Source organism: Cydia strobilella, chromosome 14, assembly GCF_947568885.1.
Source record: "Cydia strobilella chromosome 14, ilCydStro3.1, whole genome shotgun sequence".
NCBI lineage: Eukaryota > Metazoa > Arthropoda > Insecta > Lepidoptera > Tortricidae > Cydia > Cydia strobilella.
In genome coordinates, this window is record NC_086054.1 from 2117621 (window position 1) to 2136238 (window position 18618).

Sequence of the window (18618 nt, forward strand, 5' to 3'; positions counted from 1 at the left end):
AAGTACATTACCCAACACCTAGATTATGCGCTAGGTATTAATATTATGATGGTACTTAGTATTCCTAAAACGGATCGGACTGGAGGCTACGCAAGTCGCATGGGTAATGTGGTAAAAAGTGAAAAGATGCTTGCATGTGCTGCAATGCAATTTATCTGGAAATTTTACTTAATACCTACGTGATTATGGTATGGCACTTTTACTTTTCTATATTTACATATTGGCTGACTAAATGCGAAAACAGTAAATGGTGTACCTAAGGGCCAGTACGGCTACCATGAGTTCCGTAAATGACAGTCGAAAGTGAGAAAGTTAAGGAAAATGTATGGAGTAATTGTACAGTGCCTCTACCGGTCACGTAAAAAACTAAAAAAATCAACTGCTACCATGAGTCACAAACGTTTTAACGTGAGTTTTCAGTACATGCCTAACTTCACACCTAAAACGTTCTCTTTCTAACTATATAACAAAACTGAGCCAGAATTACTGCCTTACTGGTGCGTTGCGTCGCGTCGTCGTAACGCATTTGATGTGGCATGTAATATTTTTTTTTAGGAAAACGACGCTTGAGACGAAACAACGCGACTCGACGCAACGCAACGCAGGGCCCTTATGAACCTAGTCATTGCATCAAATTATTAGGTTATAGAAAATTATGATGCAGGTCGTAAGCATTCCAAAACATAGGTGTATCAGATCTGTGAATGCCTCATGAAGAGTTAATTCACAAAGATTCCATGAGTCATTATGTTGGTATCATTTATCTGTCATCATTTATCACGTAGTTAGAATAAGGTTAATGTTTTATTACGAATCACGTCGTATTTATCACGCGATAAACGACTAAAAGGGCCACTTGCACTAACCCGGGGTTAACCTGAATTTACCATAGTATCCAGTACAATTTGACACTGGGTAAACGGTTTAACCGGTTAACCCCGGGTTAGCGGGATAGTGCAAGTGGTACTAACATAAGCTGATAGCCACGAGTTGCCAGAATACGGATAGTTATAAATATATTTAGTTATATATCCTCCTCCATTTTTGAAGAAATATTATAACTGTGGAGTTCGTCTAAGGTAACTCTGCACTGACTGATAGAACAGTGTGGAAGTGTCATAATATACGTAATCTTATAGAAATTTGACACAAATGATTATATGTTCACACTTTGACATTGGAAATCGCTTGCAGAGTTAGCTTGATCCGACTCTACCTCTTTTTTAGGGCTGCAACTATTGTGCACAGTGTATTTTCATTATTTAAACCTTTACGCAGCGTACTACGTAAGCGTAAAGCGAACAACACGCGAACGCGAGGCGAAGCGAGGCGGCGTGGGGTGAATCAATCCTTTGATACCTATAGAGGCTACAGAAGTGTCCTACGTGGGCGATCTCGTTGCGAGCGCTTCGCTTCGTGTTCGCGAGTTGTTCGCCTACGTAAGACGCAGCGTTAGACATATTTAACGAGATGTATTTTATATATATTATAAACTTTTGGTATGAAACCAATCCCGATATCGCGAAAAAGGCTGTTCTTTAGATGTCGATGTTTATGGGAGAGCTAACATCTTCCCGACATCGGGATTGGTTTCATAACAAAAGTTGTTCAGTATATGATCCTATAAAATTTGGCTTAGGGAGTCGTCTAGCTGGCGCAGGTGCACGCATGCGGGTGCCATTGTAGGTAAAATCCGTCGCACGCGTCCGCGCCAGTTAGTGTTGCTCATATATTTTTGTTAAGGCGGTTCCCTGAGCCAGAAGGCGAAAAATCTCCTTATATGATCATGTTTTTCTAAGAGACGTTGATATTCGTAGACGAGGAAAAAATATATGTAGTTCTTGACTATATTATGTTTAACAACATAGCTTCCGATACACGAATTATGACACTTCGCTCGATACAATTAATTCCCAAAGTAGCCTCTAACTCGGACTTTTAATCCTACTTTACTCGGTTATTTATTATGTGATACTATAAACAAAAAAAAAGAATAAAAAACAATCTTTACATAAATAGTAATTTCATAGCTTTAGAATTTCGATATTGTAAGGTAACGTTTTTAAAATAAATAAAAACCGACAAAATTCGATCAAAATTGACACTTGGCGCATATGTTCTTTCCCGTTCTTTCTTGCGAAATGTGACAAAGACAGCGGCAAACCGATGGAACAGCCTTAACCCGCTCACCCGCTCCGTGCAACCGCGCCAGCTAGCGGACGCCCGGACGGTTGATAAAATACCCCATCGCAATTGAAATGCAGTTCATATTTTTCGATCCTAAAACCTAATTCTTCTCTACCATACAGCTAAATCACAATATAAGTAGAAACAATCTTCAGTTATTATCTAAAATAGTAATAGCTAGTGATGTGAAGTAAGTGTGTGTGTGTTAGTGAATCTGTATCATGTGTGCGTGCGCGCACTAGTGTTGCCGCGTATCACCTACACCATGGGGCTGCATAAGAGAGACAGTGAGTATTCTTTCCTCTTCTATTCTATGTCGGTATACAATACCCCGGCTACATATACATATTCGACGAGTGGCATGGGAAGTAGCGAGAGAAGGCGGAGACGTAGTGTGGCCGCGCTACTCGTCATCAGCCGCCATACTGCCCTGCATATTTCCCATACTACTTGTCGAATGTGTGGCCAGAGTACTAGAGTTAGACTAAGTCTGCAACGATTTTGAAAGCACACGCAGCCCAATTAAACGTCAATCTTCTATGAAAATATGACGTATAAGTTACACTGGCACTGCGTGTGTTATTAAAATCCAAGTTACTGTGCCAACTTTATACGTTTCCCCTTTTACATACGGCAAAAATGCCGGTTGTCTGGAGACATCAGGACGTTTCCCTCTTGCTCTTCTGGGTAGCTACTTTTTAACCTTATACCCGTTTTCGTCCTTAATACCTCCTAAATATGCGACATCTCGCTCTTTAAATATTCAGGGTTACACAGATAATGTGCTCTGTTCACCAGCGAGCTACCAAACTACCAAGCTACCAAGTGACGGGGATGGTGGTGAGAAAGGGCGTCAGTGTGTGAAGGTTTCCTGTAAACAGTGTGAGTTAGGGTTCCGTCCACCCGACCAATTACTGCGCTGTGATTCTAATTCATACGTAAACTTCGTCTTCGGATGAATTGAATTTAGGAATCGGAGTAGTTGTTCCACCTCCTGCTTCCCACCCTTCATAATACAGAAAATACATTCACATATCGCTTCCACAACTTCACTACCCAAGGCTGCAGGTATATTCTGGCTTCGATATGCTCCATCCAGATATTTTCCAAAACCGGTCTGCGATGGGTCCATATTGGCTCACATAACATTACTAGTCATATTATTTTTCATAATAACGCTTTTTGATCATAATAATCATTTGTCATAATTTTTTTGCGTACAAATTTGTTGTATATAAATTTGTATTACCAAAATCATTGCTCATAATTATCTGTAGGCAGATTTTTTTACAACATAATGTTATTTCCAACTATTCGTAACGACTCATAATGGTTTTTATAATAAACTTATTAATTATAAACTTAAATTGTATAAGTATTTGAAAGCATAACATATAAAGTATGGGTGTATTGGAACGTACACAGCCCGCCAAGGAGTCGACGAAGCCCCGCTTCGCGGGGCTCCTTTTTCCGCTCACTGGACACGTCATGAAATCAAATCAGTTCCACCGGTCAATACAAGCTTCAAACTTGATTATTGAATGCGCCCAATCATCATGCCTTTTACTGGGTTACGACAATGACAATGATATATCCAGTACGTTAACTCAATGCGTGATTGAATGTCTTATGGTGCTTTCACATATGGCCAAATATAATAAAACATTTGTAAATATTACAGTGTATCAGATATTGAGCTTATTGTGTCCCACTACTGGACAAAGCCCCCCCCCCCCTCTTATTCTATTCGTCCCGATTTTGACCTACGTCTGGTTAAAAAGGAGTCCAAGTTTTCCCGCCATTTCTTTATAAATTTATTAAAACTTTATTTTATAATGTACAAATGGTCAAATTAATGACAAAATGTATTCATCAGTTATCGACGACGACAAAATTTATATCGACTAGTCGTTAGTGATAAAAAGGGATATAGTAAACTTTAAATACTATAGCTACCTATAGTAATTATTTCTCTAATTAAAAAAAGCAAGTACCGAGCTTCAATAATTTAATTATTTGTTGCAATAAATTAAAAGAAGAATAAAGAATCAAGATCATTTATTTTTCAGCTAAAGGTTACAGACATACCAGGGGTCACCGCACTATGCCTGTATCGCGGGGAACCAATTACAATTTAAATATCAGAACTATTACAATGAAAGTCTAATATTTAGTAAGAAACTACTTACGGCCAGTACTATCTAAACTACAAACTACGGCCAGGATTACACTCGTAAGTTTTACTTACGTAAGTAGGGACAAAGCTATTTGCTAGAATGAGATAACGATATTCATATCTGATTCTGTAGTATAGCTGTGTCCCTACTTACGTAAGTAAAACTTACAAGTGTAATCCTGGCCTAAGGCTAAATCTAGACACAATATTCGAACGACGAACAGACAGAACTTTAGCTTGAGCACAGAGATCAGCAGTTGGAAAACGGAAAGGTTTTAAAGGAATATATTATAGAACGTAGTACTCGTCTCGTCAGTTTATTGTTTATTTTGATCGGATCGTAGACTGACCTTTCACACTCCAGAGCGCATTAGCTACGGCTCGCCTCTAAATTTTAAAATAAATCACAACTTTGTAGGGTATGAAGTTTCGAGGTAAATAAAAGCAATACTATTCTGACAAGGAAAATTTAAACATAGGAAATTCTTTTATAAATTGATTTCCATTTTGTTTTATTGTTCTTTAAACTAGTATATTATCTTTTTGTTTGAAATACAGGATTATTCCTAGTTCAGGCGCACGTAACAATGTACTTACGTAATATGTAAAAGAGCACGCATAATAATGTAATATTAGCAAAAGGTTTATTCTTATTCGTATTTCTTTCCATGCACAATATTTAGAATCTGTCTAAACCAACTGTACACTGACTTGAACAGAACAAAGGGAGGGAGTGACATTATAAACGCCATATTTTCATGTAAATTTGACATTTATTGACGTGTAAATGCCATGCATAGTTAACTTGGTCCGACTCTAAAAAAATATGATCTGAGACAAATATCAAGAGACATTAAGTTACGAATCATAGTGCTTTTAAGACTTGATCCTTTCTGGCACCGGTGCCTTTTTTATACATACATACATATAATCACGCCGATTTACCGGAGCGCTAGGCAGAGACCACGGATTTCAACTTGCTACGATCCTGACATACCTCTTTCGCTTCCTTCACTTTCATAACATTCCTCATACAAGCTCGCTTGTTTAGTTAGGGTGCTCTTGACTGGCCTTTCTTCAGGATTTCCCCGATCTGATCAGAGAAAGTCCGCCGAGGTCTGCCCCTTCCAACCCCCGTTTCTACCTCTCCCTTATACACTCTCTTTGTTAGCCTCCTTTCACTCATTCTTTCCACGTGTCCAAACTATCTCAACGTACCTTTTTCAATATTTTATATACATGCTAATGACTGCACTGCACAGTTTGACCCAGCAACTGCTGCTGCAGCGATTGGTGTTGCGATCGAAAGGGCCACATCACTACCGAAGACGAAAATGAAAGGAAAGTTTCGAAAATAAGGATAGAAAAAACCGGCCAAGTGCGAGTCGGACTCGCGCACGAAGGGTTCCATACCATTACGCAAAAAAATCACGTTTGTTGTATGGGAGCCCTCCCTTAAATATTTATTTTATTCTGTTTTTAGTTGTTGTTATAGCGGCAACAGAAATACATTATCTGTGAAAATTTCAACTGTCTATGGCTATCACGGTTCCTGAGATACAGCCTGTGGTGACAGACGGACAGACAGACAGACAGCGAAGTCTTAGTAATAGGGTCCCGTTTTTACCCTATCGGTACGGAACCCTAAAAAGCAGGCACCGGTACCTTGAGTCAATATACTGTTGTTGATCTTAACTGCGCGATGCGCACGAGTTGAAAGTCATCGAGTCATGTTGTTACCGCACTCGTTAAGTCACGGAATCATCGACAACACTAACGAGTGCAGGGCAAACAGAAAGCTAAAGTAACACTTTTTTATAAGTATGTGCATTTTCTTTTCATAACATAAGTTATGTGTGTTTTGAATTAATTTTTACATTACAATCTAAGATAGATATAACTCCGTAATAGATGGATACAGTCTAAGGAAAAAACGTGCCTCGAAAATCAAGAAAATTTGATTCTCGTTCAGAGGGCGCTACTAGTTTTGGCCTACAGTCGTATAGATGGCGTTGACGGTTTCGTTTGTTATTTAATAATATTAACGCATATCAGTGAAAGAACATGGGTCAAAATCATAAAAATAATTAATGCAAATTAAAAAATTATTTATCCATATCTAAATACATTTTATCGTATTTTTAAAAATATTTATTTTTAGTTTTAAAGTGTGTCGACAGATGGCAGTGAATTTACTGGGGTTACAAAATTTACTATGACAGTACCGCTCTAGTATAAGTTACTCTATGATTACAATAATAATGACGTCTAATCGTAAATTTTGTATGGTTTTGTGATGACCGCTGACAATTCAGTTATAGTACTACGTATTTAATAAATGCTTAAATAAGTATTTAACTGTGTAATAAAACTACATAGCGCTTTTTAGGGTAGCATTCAAGAGTGTGCTTTCGTGAGGCAACATGACTAATCCTAACAAGGCCTAGTTCCCCCTCTGGGATGGAAGGTCGCTTTCGTTAAAACTAGTGCCTGCGTCAATTCTTAGGATTAGTTGTCAAGCGGACTCCAGGCTCCCATGAGCCGTGGCAAAATGCCGTGATAACGCGAGGAAGATGATGATGACAATTGTGCTTTTTACTTGCCTCCCTAGTAGGTATTAGTTCTGGAAATAACGTATTTTTAGTATGTGACAGTTAAATATAATCTCTTTAATTTTTTTGTGAAAGAAAGAATAGGTTATGAATTTAATCTAGATTTGTTATAGATCAACTTGACTTGATAAATATGACCTGTCAGTGTCATAAGTGATGTGTCTGGTTGAAAAAACCAGAACTAACCTAGTTAACGCCTTTTAAAAAAATCCACACAACTTTTCCACTTTATATGGTATATATTTTCATTTCGTACATTAACCTATATCACTAGAATCATTTAGAATCATTTATTCATCAATTGTGCATTACAGGTAATGAATACAGGTGTTATAAACAATTTGTTCTCTGTAATATGTCTTGCGACGTACAATGATTTTGGTTACCTAGCGCATGCAATATTATTAGAAATGTCACTTTATTTAAAATAAAAATAATCAATAAGTTGTAATTAATAATTTAAAATAAATAATGATTAATGGGTAATTATATAAGTCAATCAACATTTGTCAAAGTGTCCATCAGAAATTCATCAATATTGTAATAACATTTATCTTTTAACTAAAAGGGGTAGTGCGTGTCAGTAATCTTAATACTATTAACCTTGCTCCCAATTTCATTAAGGTACCCTTTTACCGCATAAGGTACTTAATAACGATAAAACTGTTGAGTTAACCAGTGACGATACAGTCTTAAGTGCGGTCAAAATACTGTGTGTATAAGACATTTGTGTATGTGTTTGCTATGTCTAATAACTTTGTTTTATTGTAATGTTACATCGTTAGAAGTTATTTTACAAATGGTGTATCAGATAAATCTATGCTATTAGTAGGCAGTATAGCTAGATATAATTATTATAGTTAGACACAATGTTACACACAATAATTTAACAAATGTTTTTCTACTCGTAGAGTATAATCTGTGTATTACAACTTCACATGCAACACTACAACCTTACTCTTTTCAACGTTGGATAGTCTATGGCACTTCCGACTCAAGCATAAGAATTTTATCGATACGGTTTAGTCAATTATATTTTTTTTTTTAATAGAACTTCATACATTTCGAGGAGACTCGATTTGTGATTGGTTGGCCAACAAAAACATTTTATTTTATGTTGTAGTAGAAACAATTTCTTTATAAGTCAGAAACGCGCATGTGACACCCTTCATATAGCAACATCCATACTCTACGAAAACCACTTAGCGTTGCTTGTTAGTCTCCATAGGCTACGGTGGCCAAAATCGAGAAAAAAACTGTCTTAAAATTGAATTTAGCGCGGAGCAGGTACCAGGGCCTCATGAGTTACGAGGAGGTGTCGTTGACCAACCCGCCGGGGGCGCCGGGCCCGGCGGCCGGGGCATCCATGAAGGTATCGCGGGCTGCGGCAGCTTGCGTATCTTAGCTGTATACTTTTGGTTTGTTTACCTATATGATTCTACTAGTTGAAAGTATTATTTTTTTGTCTCGTAGAAAAAGTATTGTATACAATAGTGATATAATCAAGCTTTTCAATCTCGTACCTTAACTTAAGCAACTCAGCAAGCTTCGTTGCTTAAACACGGTACTCGGCTGAAAAGCTCTCTATTATATCACGATTGTATAAAATACTATTTTGGTCGCTAAAAGTAAATACAGTATATGATCTGTGTATTTCGATATGTAAGTATTAAAACTATTTATTACGTATTTATACAGTTAGTAAATTAAATACGAGCAAACCTGTAAAGAGTGTAAAGGATGACTCACGTTAGACCGGGCCGGAGCTTCCGGCGCTTACTTTTCTATGACATGACAGGTGATCACGTGATGCTTTCCATAGAAAACCAAGCTCCGGAAGCTCCGGCCCGGTCACGGCCCGGTCTAACGTGAGTCATCCTTAGCATAGGACCTAAAAAGTATATTGAGATAAGTTTTGCTTAGAAATACAAAAAAAAACCATACAAAATAATTCGTCTCGCAATGTATACCAAAATACACTAAAACCGTCGTCAATAGAACTTGCAAATAACGTAAACAAATATGACAGATTTTGTTAGCGTTTGACACATAACCTAACATTTTTACGAAGGTTATTTTCCCTGAAATATTAATAATTAACATTTAATTAACCTAAAAAAATATGTAAATAAAGTATTTAAGTATATAGACTGTTGATATGGTCATGGTTGTCCTTTTAAATAGCGAGATTACGAATTACGAAGTAATGAAGGTAAATTTGCAAGTTCTATTGACGACGACTTTACGAGTAAGTATCTCATAATGTCATGTCATGTAAAGACTCGTAATGTTTGCAGTACATTGCTGCTCGGTAAACTTAAAAAAATGTGACGTTTTCAATCAAAAGGTACCACATTGTCGCTTACCATAATTGTCGTGACGTCTATATCTATGCAAGGCTGGCAACTAGAGTAATATTCTTTATTACCCTAATATCAAACCATGCCTGAGTTCTAACAAGACATAACGACAAGATACATCTGAGAATATACCACATATTACTAAAGAGTGAGAGATGAAGTGATTTCTAGATTTATATTCTGATCTAGATTCTAATACAATTTACATTCTATTCTAGTTTCTATTCTGATTGTTTGGCGGAGATTCTTTCTCCGCCGCGGGCCTCCACAACTCCCCTTATAGCCCGACCCTGTCCACTCACAACCATTTGGCTTATTCTTGGCTGTTTCTGTTCTAATTCTCATTCTTCATTCTCGGATATCCCTTCATCTCTCTAGTACAAATAATGATGATACTATATTTCTAACACTCACCATTTAAAACCCGCAGGTCTTCTTTCTTTCTTCACAACTTACTTCCCGCCCACGCGAACATTGTTCCGTTGGGAAAAAAGTCTTCTACCTCCTACTGTCAAAGATTAGTTAAACCTTTTTTTTTCTGTCAGTGCTGCCAATATAACAATTAAAACTGTTTAAGGCATACACTTACCTGCTATTTTGTTGAGGTTCGCGTTCGACGCGACACTCCCCAACGGCCGTGAGTTTTTAAAGCAGGGCTATCAGCTGGCTCGTCCATTGGGCAATCTTTTCTCTCGCCCGGACAGCCGCTGCTCTTCTACTTCTTTCGTTATTGACATTTGACACAGTTTCTACTCTCCCTACGTCTTCGTCACCTTCAGTCACCGCTTTACTATGCTCACCAATACCATTTTCATGCACCCGTTCTTCGGGAGTGAGTATTTTGTCTAAACCATTGGTCTCCAATATAACATCATCCTCTACTGCAATTTCTGGTGGCACCTGTTCTGTTGATTCCCTTTCAGGATATCTGGTTTCTATTTCAGATATCTCTGTGATTCCATGTAGTGAAGATTCCTCTGTCTCCCGTACATCTGGATTTACTTGAATTCTTTCTTGTGTTCCTGCAACTTCCAGTCTAGCCTCTTCCACTTCTAATGGATATAAGTGACCTATTGATCTTATAAATTCTTTTCCTTCAACATTGACCTTTGCAACTCTGCATTCTCCATCGGCACCTCGTTCCAAACTGATGATTTTTCCTACCTTCCAGTTCTCTCTGTTTTTCGAGTCTCCCTTCATCTGGACTATGTCACCAATATGAGGGCTTTGATGAGTTTTAACTCGGGGTTCCTTGTGTGAATGTTGGTACCTTTCACGTAGACTGCATAAGTACTGTCCCAGAAACATTCTTTTAAATTCTTCTAGTATAATTTGACCCTTCTTCCATCCTTCTATTAGATTTTCTTTTGTGACGGAACCACCTGGATACGGATTTTGTATAGAAGGCTCAATCGCTATACATTTCCCGTAGGTGAGAAAGTCTGCCGGCCTTAAAACATATTCTATGTCTGAACCAACACAAGTAAGTGGACGTGAATTAGCCACAGCTTCGATTTCTTTGACAACTGTACTCAGCTGTGAGTCATTTAGAATTCTCTTTTCTAAGGTTCTCTTCATGCAATTCTTCACGATGCCGACCAGCCTTTCATAAAAACCTCCATGCCATGGACTGAGCTGAGGGATAAACTTCCACCTTATTTTATTGTCCATGAAGTATGTGTTTGACAATAATTCTGCAGTTAATTTAAACTGTAATGCATTGTCTGAAATGATGAGTTCTGGTCTTCCTCTGGTGGATATGAATCTTCTCATTGCAAGTAAACATTCCTCCGCAGTTAAATCCTTAACTACTTCCATGTGAATGGCGCGTACAGCCAGACAAGTATACAGACAAATCCATCTTTTTCTCATCTGTCCGTTCTCCGTAACAAGGATTGGCCCAAAATAGTCGATGCCAGTGTATGTGAAAGGAGCACTATAATTAGCACGTTCTGCTGGCAGTGCTGGTGTGGGGGGAAGTTTGTAAGGACCACCTCCATGTTTAACACACTGTTGGCATTTTCTTATGATTCGCTGAACCTTCGCTCTTCCTTGAGGAATCCAGTATTTCTGGCGAATAATGCACAGTGTATGTGGGGTTCCCACATGATAGTATCTCTGATGAGTCTCCAGAATCAGTCTGTCTGTAAATTCCGAGTTCTTAGGTATCAATATCGGATATTTGGTGTCATATGAACACATTGTGTTCATAAGCCGACCTTTACATCTTAATAATCCATCCATATCCACAAATAGTCCTAAATTCCTAGATAGGCTCGTTTTCTTGCCTGCTGCCTCTTGTGGGAAGTGTAATTTTTGTAAATTCTTTATCTCTGTGCAGTTAAAATCAACTCCGGTGGCCGAAACTTGCATCTGGCCATTGTCTTCTATATTCTCTATATCTATCGTCATTCCTTCTGTATTTTCCTGTTCTATGCTTCCTCTGACTGATTCTTCTGCTTGAGATGACATGTCCGTCTCCATGGTATCTATTATTGAATCGGTTCCTGCAAAAAGAACTGACTGGCCATGTTCTTGCAACTTTGGCCAGCCCTCCTCACTCAGCGAAAGAAATTGAGGTCCATTGAACCACAATTCCTTCTTCGTATGCCAAAGTTCCGGTCGTGTTGCTAGATCTGCAGGGTTCAATTCTGTATTGACATATCTAGGTTCTATGTCTTTATTCTGTTTAATTTCGTTTATTCTTCTGCAAACGAATGGAGGCAACAACTTTTCCGATTTCATCCAGTATAAAACTATTTCACTGTCGGACCAAAGGCATAGTCGCTTCAAGTCTATTCTAAGGGTGTTCTTTACATAAGTTAAGAGTCGCTTCCCTATGACGAATCCAAGTAATTCCAATTTTGGGATTTTGAGGTCTTCCGTGTGGTTTATCGGGGTAACCCGGGATTTAGCCATTATGAGCCTGACTTTAGTGCTCTTATCTTCCTTATTCACTATCCTCAGATATACTACAGCTGAGTAGGCTCTTTTAGATGCGTCAGTGAAACAATGAAGTTCACATTCTGTGTCTTCATTTGGTGACAGGCCAACATATCTGGGTATTTCTATTTCATCGGCAGTCTGTAAAGCACTTACTGCCTTCTGCCATTCTTCCTTTAAGTCCTCTGGCAATTGAGAATCCCATTTTTCTTTCCTTCTCCATAGTTCTTGAAGAAGGAGTTTTGCAGGCAAAATTAAGGGTGCCGCGAATCCGCAAGGATCATATAATGAAGCAAGAGTTCGCAATATCCCTCGTTTTGTTGTAGTTGTCTTGTCTTGCTGTGTATCAGATAGCACATCACCCAACCTTAGTTTCAGGGTATCCTTTCTCATGTGCCAGGTAAGTCCTAATACCTTTGTCGATTCAGTGTCTTTTGATCGAAACTGTTTTGGAATGCTCTTCAACAATAGTTTGTTGTTGGATGTCCATTCTCTTATATTCATTGACAATTCTGTGAACGTCGCCCTAGTCTTGTTTACAAGTTCACGAGCTTCCTCTAACGTATCTGTTCCTGTGACTAAGTTGTCCACGTAGGTTCTTTCTGCTATTTCTGACATAAGGTTCTGGTCACCCTGTGACAAATGATGTCGAATCGTAGCCGTCAACAAAAATGGACTGGATATTACCCCAAATGGGACACGACAGAAGCGCAGATGGAGAAGGTTCTTCTCAGTCACTCCTTGTTTGGGGTCCTTAAGCCATAAAAACCTGGTCACATCTCTATCCTCCTGTTGTAGTCCTACCTGAAGAAAGGCCTTTTCTACATCTGCTGTAATTCCAATCTTGTTGACTCTGAATCTCAAAAGGAGAGCGGTCAAGTCTTCAAGCATCGAAGGTCCTCTGTACATGCATTCATTGAGGCTCTTACTATTCTTAAGTTTAGCCGAACCATCATACACAACACGCCCCTTCTTTCCTTTCGGAAGAATAATATGATGGGCAAGATAGTGAACAGGATGTGTCTTAGAAACAATTTCTGAGGGATCTATAACTTCTATAACCCCTGCAGTTAGTTGTTCTCTCAGAATGCTATCATACTCTTCCATGGCATCTTGTTCTAATCTTCGAATTAAGCTTGACAGTCTCCCATAAGCAAGACCATAGTTAGTGGGTAAGTCAGGTGGGTATGTTATCCAGGGCCACTTCACCTGATATCTCTTATCTTCATATTTGACCGTTTCGTTAAAGTGTTTGATCGCCTCTTCCTCTCTAGTTATCTTAGGAGAGTCTACAATCCCAATACTTTCTAAGGCCCATAGAAACCTGATGTCCGGTTCCCGGAGAGGTAAGTCTGGTGTTACAAAATAGGGTATTACTGATCCTTGGCATTGGCAGTACATGATGACAGATAGTGTATTGTTTTTCTCTTCTTGTTGGACCTTGCCGGCAATCATCCAGCCAAAATCTGTGTTAATTAAATATAAGTGCTCTTTCAGCAATAACATTTCCTTTCTGTAAAATGAATAACAATAGTCACCACCTATCAAAAGTTGTGGTTCTTCTCTAGCAGACCCATCATCAGCTACAACATCTACTCCATCAATTCCATCCATACTCATAGGAGGACCAAGATAATTTGCTATACGGCGCACAATGTTCACTCGAATATCTCTTCTGATACCTCTTCTTGTTATGATTTGGATGTCAGCTGATGGGCTGGAAATGTTAACTGGGTCATCAGCACCGAAGACAAATACCATTAATTCATCTTCCTGATCTGCCGCTAAGTCAAGTTCTTTTGCAAGCTTCCTGGTAATATAGCTGCGACCACTGCCATTGTCAAGCATCAGCCTCCTTGTCTTAGTTCTGTTTGAGTTCTTCTGCCCCACCTCCACTATTGCCGTCTGTGAGTAAGAACGATAATCATGTTTAATAGAGATGTCATTATTTTTTGACAATGATATAGATGCCATGGATAACTCTATAATATTATTACACCTACCTGGCTTTTGTGGACATAAAGCTTGATTATGATTTCCTTTGCAGAAGTAACATGGCTTCCTATTGTGACATGTTGTTGTTCTATGTCCTTCCTTGAAGCAAATGTAACATCTTTTGCCGAGTTTCTTTTTCCTGTCATTGATATCCTTAACTACTGTGCAGGATGCATTGTAGTGTGCTCCTTGGCAAAAAATGCAAGCCATCTTAGGTTTCTTATTATAATTTTTTACCCTCTCTGTATTCTCCGGTAATTTCCGTTTAAGAAATCCCTTTTTATGGGATATTCTCTTGTAGTCCTGTTTCCCTTTCGTCTGATGGGTGGTTATATGTAATGCTGCCGTTGAAATTTTGTCACTACTACTTGGGACGGGGCTTTCTTTGGCACTCTCCATTGCAGTTATAATTTTCTGTAAGCCGCTTCGTATGTTATCAATATTATCAGTCAGCGTTAATAAGTGTAATTCATATACCACCTTCTCAGGGAATTTGGAAAGAATGGTAGACCTTAAATGATTCCCATTTACGGTTTCTCCTAAACTTTGTAGGATTCTTAGATGTCTCTCTATCATATTAAAATTTACTCTGCACTCTGTGGCATGGTGCGCTGCTCTTTGAAGGTTATTGATGGCATCGTAATGAGCATCAATAACTTTTTGCTGGTTCCCAAACCTTTCTTTTAGTATTTCTAATGTTACGTTGTAATTTAATTCAGTTATCCCGAGGCCTTCAACTGCCTGAAGAGCCTCTTCTTCTAGGCAGCCGACTAGGTATGCCATCTTTTCTGCATCAGGCAAGGCCTTGTCGTGAACATTACTCTTGAAACGATCCCAAAACTCTGCCCACCGTAGAGTTTCTCCCTTGAATTTTGGAAGAGAAAGTTTTGGTAATTTGGCAGTGTTAAGTGTGACTGAAGAATTTTTTAACAGGGCTTTCATCTCTACCCTCCATTCGTCAGACTGAAACTGTGTCTTGGTAAATTTTTTTAAACTCTCACTTGAAATTTGACTACCTTTCTCAATGTAAAAATGTAACTCCTGTGTGAGCCTTGAGCTGCACTCCTCCACCAACTGAATCTGTTTAGTCAATTCATCTTCAGTGACTGCTTCTCTGGTGGCGCTTTGTGCCATCAAACTCACTATGCGCTCATGGATTAGTTCTAGACGAACTAGCATGGCATCGTCCATTTTGAATGTACTGAAAGTAAATAAATTCTTACAATCCTACACCTATTTTACCATTTTGTTTAGTATTTAACGCAAGAAAATTATTTACTGTACTTTCTTTAAGCACACTCATGACTGGGTCTTACAACCTATTAAGGTTTAGAATTTGAACAAAAACTACTTCGCTGTAGTACTAAACAAGTAAGCATCACGTAAATACGTTATAAGGTGTGTTTCTTTTGCTAAACGTTGCCAAACTGGCATAGTAACTGGATTCTGATTAGAAACTTTAAGAAAAAACTTACGTTTATATCCTTGCTCTTTGATTATACACAATAGTACTACAGCACTATGTATCTTCCGTAGTGTACTTATAGCACTTCCACAACAGGATTACTTACAATAACCACTAATCTCAACACACTTGCTATGATATCCTTCGAAAATCAAAATAACCACTAATAACGCTTGCAAACAACAACAATCTTAGCCACGCCGAGTTTTTTCTTCTAAGACACTTTTTATTATGTTTGCGAACATTTTAAACCTAACTTCAGACCAAACATTTTCATACAAAACAATCGTCTGAAGTTATTCTTAGATTAAAAGAGCGCCAAAGCTGACAAGTACGTTCCTATTTACAAATCCATATTTCATTTCTTAATCGGACTTAATAACCAATAACAAAACCTTAATTTCTAAATTGGCCAATGACAGTCGCTTAGTCCTAGTTCGGATAAATTTATGGTAACAAGAACAAACCTTCCCACTGCTGCCAACGTAACGAGTATGAGGTGTTTTTTCGCCTACAACTCGATATGAATTTTTAAGCAGAATTCACACTCTCCGACACCTATGACATGAACGCTTACACATCTATGTTACGTATATTGTATAATTTCAAAATACAATAATTAGCTGGTTAAAAATTCACAATTAAATAAAACACATTTATCCCATTTATTTATATTGTTTTCTTTTTGTATACTATATAAATGAGCCCGAGCTAAGATTCCTAGCTTAGGGTTCTTCTGAATAAAAAAAATAATAATCGTTCTATTCCTGTGAGACCAAACTAGGATTCCTAGGCTATGGACTCTGTACTTCTTGTATTTCTAACAATGTTTAAATTTTAATGTGGGTACATCTAACTTCTTATCTGTACATGAGTTTCTAGGTCTCCACCGTTCTATGAGTTTCTAGGTCTCCACCGTTCTATGAGTTTCTAGGTCTCCACCGTCCTGTGAGTTTCTAGGTCTCCACCGTCCTGTGAGTTTCTAGGTCTCCACCGTCCTGTGAGTTTCTAGGTCTCCACCGTCCTGTGAGTTTCTAGGTCTCCACCGTCCTGTGAGTTTCTAGGTCTCCACCGTCCTGTGAGTTTCTTGGTCGCCACCGTTCTTTTTAACACCTCTCCGTTTTGCCTCGGAACCTCCCGAGCGAAACGAAAAGGAGCCTATTCTGAACATGCTTCGCTTACTAATAATTATGCTCGCTCAGCATCTCCACCATTTTGTCGTGACGTCTATATCTATGCAAGGCTGGCAACTAGAGTAATATTCTTTATTACCCTAATATCAAACCATGCCTGAGTTCTAACAAGACATAACGACAAGATACATCTGAGAATATACCACATATTACTAAAGAGTGAGAGATGAAGTGATTTCTAGATTTATATTCTGATCTAGATTCTAATACAATTTACATTCTATTCTAGTTTCTATTCTGATTGTTTGGCGGAGATTCTTTCTCCGCCGCGGGCCTCCACAACTCCCCTTATAGCCCGACCCTGTCCACTCACAACCATTTGGCTTATTCTTGGCTGTTTCTGTTCTAATTCTCATTCTTCATTCTCGGATATCCCTTCATCTCTCTAGTACAAATAATGATGATACTATATTTCTAACACTCACCATTTAAAACCCGCAGGTCTTCTTTCTTTCTTCACAACTTACTTCCCGCCCACGCGAACATTGTTCCGTTGGGAAAAAAGTCTTCTACCTCCTACTGTCAAAGATTAGTTAAACCTTTTTTTTTCTGTCAGTGCTGCCAATATAACAATTAAAACTGTTTAAGGCATACACTTACCTGCTATTTTGTTGAGGTTCGCGTTCGACGCGACAATAATGATGAAAATTGCTTGTTATTACAACGACGGGACTTAATCGCGTAAAATAAGTATTAAATTTACCTCCGACGTTTCGAGGACGGCGTTGTCCCCGTGGTCTCGGAGAAGACTGGCTAAAGTTGACATCAACATCTTCTAGGCGCGCGAGTTTTTCGAACTACCCGCACTAATAATGCCGCGCAATAATAATAATGAGTAAAAATCGTGAAAGTTTATATCAGTGAAAATTGCTTGTATCTTTATACGATAAAACTGTCAGAGCATCCTTATGGCAAGCGACAATGTGGTACCTTTTGCTTGAAAACGACACAAATAGTTACAGGCTCATAATTAAGTGTAACTTAAAAAAAAACCTAATTCATAATTACAAATTTACCCGAATTCTATGTCTGGTTTGATTTATTGATTTATTGCCCGTATTGGATTTATAGTTTGTCAAAGGACTGTCTCATTTCAAACATAGACAGAGAATCATAGTTTTTTTTGTTCCTATTTACTGACAAGATTTGCTTGACCAACTATACATACTGTATAATATGTACTTCACCCCTAACTCCCTTTTTACTCCCTGAGGCATAGGTCCTACGTTATGCCAATATGTAAATAACGGAGCGGTTTTAGGTATAAGAAGGTATAGAAGATTCAGACAAGGTATAGTAAATAATGTATGTTATGTAGATAAAAAAGGTTTCAAGTTTCTTTCCCATTCTCGAGACTAGCGGCCTGATTCGAACTTTAAGATACGTCAAAAATTTGCTAAAGATACGACATGGATCCAAGGGCCTGACACTCTTTGATAGAGAAAGATAGTCTTATTGCGTTTCCTATAAGAGGAAATAGAAAATAGTGCCATGCTTTGTCCTTATCACCGACCGGGCAATTTTTATGGTCGGGTTATGGCATCATAGCATGGAGGCCATGGAGACTATATAAAGGAGCCAAATCTCTATGTATGAAAAGTGTCCATCAAAAAACAGTAATTAGGCGGCGCCACCATACACCGAAATACTACCAAAAACAACCTACGTAATTTGGTCGGGTTATTTG

The 18618-nt window shown here is 38.3% G+C and overlaps 2 protein-coding genes across 4 annotated transcripts in view; one reads left to right on the forward strand and one right to left on the reverse strand.

The window, feature by feature from the left end:
- LOC134747028 (protein Fe65 homolog) overlaps positions 1-18618 on the forward strand; it is a 104186-nt gene that overhangs the window by 38344 nt on the left and 47224 nt on the right. Inside the window, exon 2 of one of the 3 annotated variants that reach the window (XM_063681580.1) lies at positions 2310-2474. The exons of the other annotated variants lie outside the window; for them this stretch is intronic. Coding sequence (XP_063537650.1) covers positions 2453-2474 — 22 coding nt within the window. The 5' untranslated portion in view covers positions 2310-2452. The remainder of the gene's footprint in view (positions 1-2309; positions 2475-18618) is intronic. 3 annotated transcript variants of the gene reach the window in all.
- LOC134747373 (uncharacterized) lies at positions 9349-15464 on the reverse strand. Its single transcript, XM_063681999.1, has 4 exons — positions 14511-15464; positions 14282-14431; positions 9925-14183; positions 9349-9843 (listed from the first exon to the last, which is right to left on the reverse strand). The coding sequence occupies exons 1-3, from the start codon at positions 15462-15464 to the stop codon at positions 9981-9983; spliced, it is 5307 nt and encodes a 1768-aa protein (XP_063538069.1). The 3' UTR covers positions 9349-9843; positions 9925-9980.

Coding starts and splice junctions, on each gene's coding strand:
- LOC134747373 (XM_063681999.1), bottom strand. CDS start 15,464: ATGGACGATGCCATGCTAGTTCGTCTAGAACTAATCCATGAGCGCATA. Junction 14,432..14,510: donor TACCGGAGAATACAGAGAGG/GTAAAAAATTAT, acceptor CCTGCACAGTAG/TTAAGGATATCAATGACAGG. Junction 14,184..14,281: donor TTTATGTCCACAAAAGCCAG/GTAGGTGTAATA, acceptor TCTTACTCACAG/ACGGCAATAGTGGAGGTGGG.